Raw genomic sequence first — 10,096 nt, forward strand, 5'->3', positions numbered from 1 at the left:
TATCTGTGTCAGGAGTGTGACTGTCCTGTTCGTCCCAACCTGGGCCTCCCTGACATGGGCATGTGTTCTGATGTTCCTTCAGATCTGCCTGTGTTTGGCCAACACTCATCTAGAGAAGGGCTGGGGGCTTAACCTTCCCAAGGAGGAGCCCACAGGGCCAGCCAGCCCCCAGAGGCTGAGCAGGTGGACGCTCAGGTCCCCTGCAGCCAGCTGTCTTGAGTCAGGATGGCAGAAGTGGAGGAGACACAGCACTTGTGCTGTCCTTGCAGGGCCCAGGCGGAGGAGCGGTACGGCAAGGAGCTGGTGCAGATCGCCCGGAAGGCAGGTGGCCAGACGGAGATCAAGTAAGAGCCCTTCTGCTTTGCCAGGCACTTTCTGGGCTTTTGGACGGGGTTTAGGGCTTCTGGGCATGAGGTGGACGGGGCTTGGTGGGTGGCAGGGGGAGTGCGCAGCCAGAGGAGGGGTGCCTGGAGGATCACCCTTTGGGAATCGGGCCCTGTGGGTGGGTGGGGGGAAGACAAGCCAGCAGTCTGAGCGGCAAGGAGGCCCTGGGCAGGGGGCGGAGGTCATCTGTCCTCAGGTGCCTGCAGCACAGCCTGCTCAGCCTGGGCGGCCTCCATCCGAGCCCTGAGAGCCTTGAATGGCAGTGTTGGGCTCCTTGGGCTTCCAGGAGGGAGGTGTGGCCTGAGATGGGGCGGGGGCAACTCCTCACCCATATTAAATGTGTGACCCTGACGGTGACCTTGACAGTGACACTCTGCGCCTCTACTTCCTCATCCTCAAGCAGGATGATAATACAACTGTCCTCAGAGGGTTATTTGGGTCCAGGGCTCCGCTCAGGCCTGGCTCAGTGGGGAGGCAGTGAGGGCAGTGCCTCTGTGAAGCAGCTGAGCTTCTCTGGCCCCTGGCTGCAGACAGCGAGGGAGGATGCTGAAGGGGAGACGGTGATGGTTCGAGGGCGGCTAAGGAGAACTTTCTAACAGTGGAGTGAAAGGGCTGCCGTGGGAGGTGTGGACGCTCCTTGCCGGGTGAGGACTGAGCCGAGGGGCAGACAGGGCACTAGAGTCTGTGTCCTGGAAGGGCTCTGAGAGTCCTCCTCCTCCTCCTGCCCAGGAGCCCGAACACCTGACCCAGGCTGCTGCCGCCATAACAACCCCTCACCCTTGCCCCCAGAGGTCAGGCCTGGGAGTGTCTGGCTCTGGCCAAGGAACGTAGCCCAAGGCTTGTCAGCTGCGAAGCCTGGAACCAGGTCCCTCATCTGAGTGTCTGAGCAGGCAACGCTCTCTAGGTCTTCTAAAGACATAAGCAACACTAGCTCATTCCTGCTTCCAACCTGCAGCCAGAGCAAACTTGAGGAGGGCTCGAGGAAGGGTGGAAAAAATGCTGTGAGCCAGGGGAGATGAATGCTCAACGCCTACGGTCCTGGGTTGGACCGGAAAGCAGGAATGCAACTCCAGGAGCAAGAAGGCAGAAGCCCTGTGGCATTCGTGTTGTGGCTCAGAAGTAACCAACCAGACTAGTATCTGTGAGGACAAGGGTTTGCTCCCTGGCCTCGATCAGTAGGTTAAGGATCTGGCATTGTTGTGAGCTGTGGTGTAGGTTGCAGGTGGCTTGGATCCTGTGTGGCTGGGGCTGTGGCCAGCAGCTGCAGTTCTGATTCAACCCCTAGCCTGGAAACTTCCATATGCCGTGGGTGGGTGAGGCCCTTAAAAAAAAGAGAGAGAGAGAGAGACAAAATTCAGGTGCTCTAGCCCTGCTCAGCCTTTGGGAGCTGTGTGACTATGGGCAAGTCACTTAACCTCTCTGAGTTTGGTTCTCACCTGTCCACTCCCGTGGGTTGTTGTGCAGATAAACAGGGCAGGAATCCAGGCTGGCTGCCAAGAGGGGCTCAGGACATGATAAGGAATAAGTGGAAACCTGTGAGACCTTTCTTTGTCTTCCCAGGCAGGGGGTGGAATCTAGGGAGCAGGACCCAGGAGGAGTCCCTGCCTGCCTCCCAGCCTCCGGCCTGCTGGAAAAGGAGAACTTTCCCAGCAAGAGAGGAGACCTCCTGGAGGCAGTTGGAGTGGGTGCTCCAGGCAGGGCGGTGGGGGGTGGGGGTGGGGAGGTCGGGCTGGAGGCAGACTGTGTGAGGCACACTCAGGGGGCTGTGAGTCACTGGAGACTTAAACAGGGAAGGAGAAGCCAATGAAGAGAATAAAGAGGGAGTGGAGCCTGGAGGGCAGGGGGCGCTATACTGTATCTGGCCCCATCTTTAGAACTATGCAGTGGCGAGGGCGAGGTTCTGGGCGGCCCTGAGGCCCTTTGTGGTTATAGAAGGCTGAGTGGGACAAGATTTGCCCTGCCATATATGCTGTGTGACCCTGTCATGGTCACTCCCCCTCTCTGAGCCCTGGGTCCTCAGCTATGAAGGGTGACAGTCATACACAAGCATTGTTCTGTCAAGCAGAGAGTGCCAAGCCACAGCAAGGCTCCAGAAACAGCTGGGGTCTATCTGATCTCACTGGCCCCTCCATAAGTCAGATAAATCAAGCTCACTGGGCTTAGATTAGCCTCGACCCTTTCCTCCCTGGCCCAGAGAGCTGGAGGCTGGAGTCCCTGGAGGGAGGGAGTAGATTCAGGCTTGGCCCCTGGAGCCTGGGCGGGGAGTGCCAGGGCCCCTGGCTCTGCCTATCCAGCTTCAGGAGAGGCAGACACAAAACCCCCAGGGCCCTGCTGTGCAGCCACTTGAGTTCCGGAGCAGACGGGGAGCCGGGAGCCAGGAGCTGGAGCCAAGCTGCAGCAGCAGTGCAAACCGGCCCAGCCCTGTGTTCCCATTGACCAGCACAGAACTGGGTGCACTGGGGAGAGCACATCCACTGGGAAAGGCCGACAGGAGAGGGAAGTGCCCCCTGCCAGAGGACCCTATGGACAAAGGCTGAAGTGGGAAAGTTCAGGGCACAGTCAGAGTGACAGAAGCGGGAGTTGAACCATCCCGGCTCCCTTGCTGTTTCCCTCAGGGCTGTGTCCCTTGCAGCTCCCAGCTCAGCTGACTAAGCACAGTGGGTGCTTAATAAGTGTTGCTTGTTGATCCTCGGGGCATATACTAGGGTTGGTGAGACCATTAAGTCATTTTTTTCCTGTTTTCGTTTATTTGTTGCTCTTTAGGGCCATACCTGTGGCATATGGAGGTTCCCAGGCTAGGGGTCTAATCGGAGCTACAGCTGCCAGCCTACACCACAGCCACAACAACTCGGGATCCGAGTCGTGTTTGCAACCAACACCACAGCTCACAGCAACACCGGATCGTTAACCCACTGAGCAAGGCCAGGGATCGAACAGGCAACCTCATGGTTCCTAGTCGGATTCATTTCCACTGCACTGCAATGGAAACTCCAAGTCATTCCTTTCTTGAACTGTGGGCCAAGCAGCCATCATCCACCCAAGCATTTATGGAGCACCTATTGTGTGCCATGCCCTAGGCTGAGCTGGAGGGATTCAGAATTTTAAAAACAAAGGGCACTACTGTCCTGAAGCCAGGGTCTAGCGCACTGAGGGTGCATCAGAACCTCCCTCCAGGGCCCTCTTATGCCCACCTCCTCCAGGAAGCTCTCCCAGACACTCCAGCCTTGCCTGACTGTCAGGGTCTTGGCTTAGACCAGGTCTCTGTCCCACACCAACCTGGAGGACTCTCTGTGGGTAGAGTGAATGGCAACCATGACAATATAGGGCACTTCCTTGTTGCCACGGAGACTTGTGGGGTGTGTTTGGGGTTGACACCTGGCAAAGCTGGTCTGGCTGTTCCACAAGGGGGCTGGAATCTCATCCTCCAGGGCCCATTCCCAGTGGGGGTAAGCCCCCAGCCTCCTCATATCCCATGGGAAGCTCATTCTCAGCCCTGGGGAGGTTGGGCAGAGGCCAGGGGTGCACAGGCTGGACAGGGCTGTGAACAAGGAGGACAAAAGCCAAGGGGTTAAGCGACCTCAGAAATAGCCCAGTGATGCCTGAGAGGGTAGAGCAGGCCAGCCTCCCCCACCTCTGCTGCTTAAAAATAGCGCATTTCTGCGTCATCCCCAACCTCAGAGTGGCCAGTGGGCTGGAGACTCAGCCACATACACTAAAAGGAGGCCACTCCTGCCCTCGCCTCCTTCCCACATCAACTCGTGAATTTCTGCTGGGCAGGGACAGTGGGGAGCACACAAATAAGACCTGGTTGGTTCCCAACTCCAGGATCCCCACAGGCATTTTAAAGAAGCTCTAGGTGGGTGCATATCGCCTAAACCACACATCCAGCCCTGCAGAAATTTCACCCTGACTCTCCCTTCCAACCTCAGGGCCTTTGCTCTGGCTGTTGCCCCATTTTCCCCTGGCAAGTTCTGGCTGAAATATGCGCGCCCCCCCCCCCGAAAGCTGTCATCTCCCCCTCTTGTTCATCCTGCCCCAGGCAGGCTGCTGAGGGCCCCTAACTCTGGACGCTGCCTGGGGTGGGGATTCAGGAAAGGAAGGGGAATCCAGGGGGGCAGGGATGGGGCCCGCTTCCCGTGAGCCCCTTTGTTGTACCCGGCAATGGATGGCCCCCAGAAGGGGGACGGCTTGAACCCTCCCCTCCCTGCCTCCCCCCTGTTTCTCACAGCCTAAAATACTGTGTTTTCTTGTCAGAAGAGACTTTTTTTGATGGTCTCTCTTCCTTTGAGCTTCAGAGAATGAGGATGTCGCTGAGGCTGTTGGAGGGAGAGAGTGGGGCCCTGTTCCCATCAAGACCCCTCTGAGGTCAGCTGCCAGCAGGGAGGCGAGACGACCTGTCTCCTGTCAGCTGGGAGGCAGGAGCCTCCTGGCCAGCAGGTGGGCAGGAGGTGAGGACACCGAAGCAGGGACTGCGAGGCAGTCCACACCACAGGATGGGGAGGAGGTGTAGAAGGAAGAACTTAGGCTGGAAATTCAGACTGTGCTTGAGACACATTTCCATGCTGAGTGTCCTGACAGCCAAATCAAAAAGGACAATGGTGAGTTCCCATTGTGGCTCAGTGGTAATTAACCCGACTGGTGTCCATGAGGACACGGTTCGATCCCTGGCCCTGCTCAGTGGGTTAAGGATTCAGCATTGCCGTGAGCTGTGGTGTAGGTCACAGTTGCAGCTCTGATTCAATCCTTAGCCTGGAAATTTCCATATGCTGCAGATGCGGACCTAGAAAGAAAAAAAAGGGCAATGGGATGAGTTTCACACGAGAACACTCGTGTCCCCATCCTTGACAAGCAATGGAGCCACAGTAGGCGGGAGCTGCGGGAAATCTGGTGATGAGTTCCCTGAGTGGCAGGGGCGGGGGGGGGGAACCTGGGAGGGATAGAAAAGCTAAGAAGTCTTTCTCTGGGGGCAGAGAAAGACTTCGCATGGTCCACAATGTCAGAGTTTAATTAAGGCCATTCACCTGCGGAAAGTCTTTGCCAACAGGCAATAGGCCACCGCTGGTCCTGGGAAAAGCTGAGGTCCTCCCCTCACCCACAGAGCCGAGGCCACCTCCTTGAAAGTCTGGGCCCTAGAAAGAGGTGGTGTCTTGCGCCCTGCTGTATGAGTGGAACTGTGACAGCCTGAAGGTGCCTATGCTGAGAACAGGCAGGGCTGGGGCAGGAAGGCCTGCAGCCCAGCAGTGAGCAGGGTCAGGGGGGACAGGAGTGGTCACAGCCTGTGATCATGCCCAGCCGTCCCCAGCAGAGGGAGCGCCCTTATCTGTGCAGCCCCCAAGGGTCAGCAAGCTCATGGGAGCAAGTGGGAGCCCAAGGTGAGCATGGACTATGTCGCCATCGGGGCTGTCACGGGGTAGGAACAGACTGGATGTCCACCTGGCAGCGCTGTGAACTCAGGCAGCGGCTCCCAGCATCCTGTGTGTGTTGTTGGGGTTGCGGGGGAGGGTATGGGACAGCGAGGGAAGGAGCAGCTGCCCCTCAAAGCCTGTGATTCCTTGCAGCCACCTCAAGACTGGGAAGTGGAACACGGGTGGGTTTGGAGTTGGGAAAAGCCTTGGAACTTATTGAACATTGAGTTTGTTGTTCTGGGTTATAAGCCTGAGACAGTGGGGAGAAGAACCAGGCATTTCCTCTGTTTATGGGCTCACAGTTCAGTGTGGTGACAGACACTCAGTATATCAACCCAAGATGACAATGGGAACAAGTGCTCAGAAGGGACAGAGGAGAAGCCAGGAGAATGTGCTGCACATAGGGAATTAGCATGTGCAAAGGCCCTGAGGTAAGAAGGAATGTGGCCTAGGGAAGGAACTGGTAGGTGGCCAAGTGACAGGACTAACAGGTGAGAAGTGACCCTGGAGGGAGGGAGGTGATGGGCAAGGGCTAGGGTGGTGGCGTGAGAGGTGGACGGATAGGAGATCTGTGAGGTGGAGAAGGATGGTTGAGTCAAGGGTGCCTGTGTGTCCGGTGTTCATAATCTAGTAGAGGGGGGCGCCTTTGCTGAGAAGGGAGCCCTACAGGGGGAGCAGGTTTGGGGGGTGATGACTCCCATTTTGGATGCTCTGAGTTTGAGGTGTCTGTGAGGTGTGGGGTCCAAAGGGAGGTGAGGACCAGGCAGTGGATGTGCAGGCCCTGGGCTCTGGGAGGGATCTGAGCAGGATGTGGGGGTGTTGTGGGGTGGGGGGAGGGTAGAGACGTGGCCATGCTGGGCTAGAGAGGCTGTAATCATCATGGGGAGACTGAGGCAGGAGGTGAGTGTGGGGGCGATGAGCGGGATGGAGGGTGTAACTGCTGGCAAGGCATCCATTTGTCCTGGAGTCCTGACGTCTCCACTCCCTCCACTATGGCCATCACCCCTCCCTCCTCTGATAAGAAGCAGAGGGCTGGCCTTGACCTGGTCCCACCTGGTTCCTCCTCTCACCAGCTGTGCGGCCATGGTCATTTTCTTCACCTCTCTGACTCTTGTTTTTCACATCTGTAAAATGGGGATAATGATGGCACCCTCCCTGGCTGGCAGAGTTGTGAGGACAATAATTTAGGCCAAGAATTCTGAGTTCTTATATCAGCGGTACCTGGAGCCTTGTCAAAACGGTGTGCTGGGCCCCCACCCCCCAGCTTCTGCTTTGGGAGGACTGGGGTAGAGCCTGAGAATCTGCGTTTCTAACAAACCCCCAGGTGATGCGGATGCTGCTGGTTTGCTGCTCCTCCATGGCCTCAGTTTCCCTAACTGACCTGTGGGAGGAGGGAGCCCCCTGCCAAGCCTGACTTGCAAGGATTGCAGGAGAGAGGGCAGAAGGGCAGGGCTGTCTCACTGGGTGTCATGCGGCGATAAGGCCACCAGGGGGCGCGCGCGCTGCTTCGCGGAGCGGCGGGGTGGAAGCCGAGGGCACGCTGGGCGGATAGCGGCAAAAGAATGCGGCTAGGGCAGGACGCTTCGCCGTGTGACCCAGCAAGCCTGGCCACCCTCTGGCCTGTTTCCCTAATATGCCCAATTGGCTATGGCTCCTCAGGAGTCCTGGTGAAGGGGGCAGCCGCAGTATGTATTTCGCCTCCTTAGTTAAGGGACCATAAACACAGGCGGAGAATTTTACTCCTGAGAGCCGACAAGCCTCACTTCAGGGCCAATCTAGAGCCCCACACACCAGCTCTGTCTGGGTGCTTGGAGACTCACCCACGGGCCCAGGCCGGGCATCCCTCACACACATGTGCTCATGATCAGTTTGTTCCTCACGCCCACGGGGTGGCAGGGAGTGAGGGAAAGGGAGCCTAATCTATGGGGCTGCTTCAAGGGGACCCCCTACCTGAAGGCGAACCAACAGGAGGTTTCTGATAATAGGGGACATGCATTAAGGTCTTAGATAGAGTGTTTTGAGGGCATAGCTCAGGTCAGGTTCAGGAGTCTGAGGGATCCCCCCCAGGATGCCTCCGGTTGTGCAGATGTGGGCTCAGCAGAGGGAGGCCTAACAACAGCAGCCCTTGTAAAGCACCTGCTTTGCACCAGGTCCTGACAGAGGTACTCTATACATATGAATTCATTTGATCCTCACAACCATTCTGTTTGTGCTGTTTTTATCCCCATTTGGCAGAAGGGGAAACTGAGACACAGGCTAAGGAACTTGTCCAAGGTCACACAGAGAGTGAGTGGCAGGGTTTGGACTGAACCCAGACCATCTGGCTCCAGGGTCGTCTTCTAATGCATGTGGGAGTCCAGAGTGGGAGGTCCCTACCCAGGTTCCTAGCCTGGGAGTACGAGTCACTTCCCTCCTCTGCCAGGAGGTGGTGCTCACCCCTCTGAGAGGCCCCTGTGCCTGACAGGCTGGGGCAGGCATTTCCCTGTCAGTTCTATTCTGACCCAAGGATCCCTGTGCCTCCTGGTGCCCCTCACCTCCCAGCAGACAGGATGGGGTTCCAAGGGGGCTCGACACCTCTGCTCGGGCCTCAGCTCGATTTGTAGCTCTGGGAGAGACCCCCTCCACAGGACTGCCAGATAAAATACAGAATGCCTCGGTAAATTTGAATTTCAGATAAATGACAGATATTTTAAAAATGTAAGTATATTCCAAATATTACCAGGGGCATGCTTATATTCAAAAAGTATTTGTTTATCTGAAATCTGAACTTAACTATCCGGCATTTTTATTTGCTCCATCTCGCAATTCTACCTGGTGCATCACCCCTCACCTCCCATGCCCAGCGCCACCTGCTTCCCTTCCCGCTCTCCCTCTCAACCCCTGGAGTGGACAGCACCTACATCTCTGCTCTAGACTGGCCACCTCGATGCTTCCTGACTCCTCCTGCTGGGGTTTTTAAGGCACCCCAAGCCTGGTGCACCCTAAAGTAACTCCCTATCTTCTTCCCTCCTGGGACCCACTCAGAGGTGTCCCTTCCAGCCGCCCAGCCGCCCAGCCAGGGACCAGGGAAGCCCTCAGCCTTCTGATGTCCTCACTTGTACATCCTTTTCATCCTGTCCTAAAGCCCCCACATCTCTCCCCTGCAGCACCCCTGCCTGCTTGTCACCCCCCTTCCCCCAGAGCCCCCATTCCACTCCCTTCAAAATGTCCTCAGGCCACCTGCCAGGTCTGAACCCCACCTTCTCCTGCTTCAGTTCATTCTAAAGAGAGAAGAGGACTACCGGGGAGGGACTCTGGGGGGCGGGGGGCTGGGGACTCCCAGAAGCCAGGAGCCTTCCACCACAGTGGGAGCTTTTGACTCCTTTGTATTTTCCAAAGAGAGCTTTGCCTTCCAGAAATTCCAGCTTGGGCTCTGAGGGGATGGTCACAGTCTGGCCAGAGAGTCCTTTGGGTCGAGATCGGTGTGTGTGAGTGACCTAGCGCCCTCCCACGGAAGTAAAAGTCCCTGGGCCCAGCCAGGACTTCAGGTTCTGCCCCGCTGTCCTCCTGCTGACCCTGGTCTTTCTGTTTTGCAGCTCCCTGAGGGCCTCCTTTGACTCCCTGAAGCAGCGTAAGTCCCACCTGTCCCCACCGCAGGCTGCAGGGTGACAGGACCCTCTGGGAACACGGTATCCCCATAGCTGGAGATGGATGGATCCTGGCTGGGAGGGGTTGTTGTGAGGCTGGTGGAGACACCCTGTGGGGTTGGGGCTGGGCTGGTCCAGGTGGGGGCGAGTGTGTGAGCGGCTGGGGCCCATCAAGTCTGATATCAGCAACTGACGTCCTTACTCTGCCCCCAGAAATGGAGAACGTGGGCAGCTCCCACATCCAGCTGGCCCTGGCCCTGCGCGAGGAGCTGCGGAGCCTGGAGGAGTTCCGAGAGAGGCAGAAGGAGCAGAGGAAGAAGGTGAGGCAGTGGAAGTGGTGGGGGAGGGGCTCTCCTCCTGGAAGGTGGGGAGACTGCACTCCAGGCTTGGAACAGGGCCCAGCTCTCAGGCCTGAAAGCCCGACCGTAGGTCTTCCCACTGAGCTATCTTCTACCAAGAAGAGGGAAAGACATTAACATTTTTTTCTGAAAAATTTTTATTGACGTATAGTTGATTTACACAATGTTGTGTTAATTTCTGCTGTGCAGCAAAGTGATTCATTTGTACACACGTAGATATTCTTTTCACATTCTTTTCCATGATGGTTATCACAGGATATTGAATACCATTCCCTGTGCTCTACAGTAGGTCCTTGTTGTGATCCATTCTCTGTGTAATGGT

At 56.8% G+C, this 10,096-nt stretch overlaps 1 protein-coding gene across 3 annotated transcripts in view; it reads left to right on the top strand.

Annotated features, from left to right (window-relative positions):
• PSTPIP1 (proline-serine-threonine phosphatase interacting protein 1) overlaps positions 1-10,096 on the top strand; it is a 44,838-nt gene that overhangs the window by 25,631 nt on the left and 9,111 nt on the right. For all 3 annotated transcript variants that reach the window (XM_021097991.2, XM_005656277.4, NM_001244186.1), the window contains exons 3-5: positions 270-344; positions 9,365-9,399; positions 9,629-9,735. In XM_021097991.2, the coding sequence (XP_020953650.1) occupies positions 270-344; positions 9,365-9,399; positions 9,629-9,735 (217 nt within the window). The remainder of the gene's footprint in view (positions 1-269; positions 345-9,364; positions 9,400-9,628; positions 9,736-10,096) is intronic.

This window comes from Sus scrofa, chromosome 7 (genome assembly GCF_054392235.1).
Source record: "Sus scrofa isolate SSC_HxYL_T2T_F1_AM1 chromosome 7, Sscrofa_HxYL_maternal_Yorkshire_Landrace_v2.0, whole genome shotgun sequence".
Taxonomy (NCBI): Eukaryota; Metazoa; Chordata; class Mammalia; order Artiodactyla; family Suidae; genus Sus; species Sus scrofa.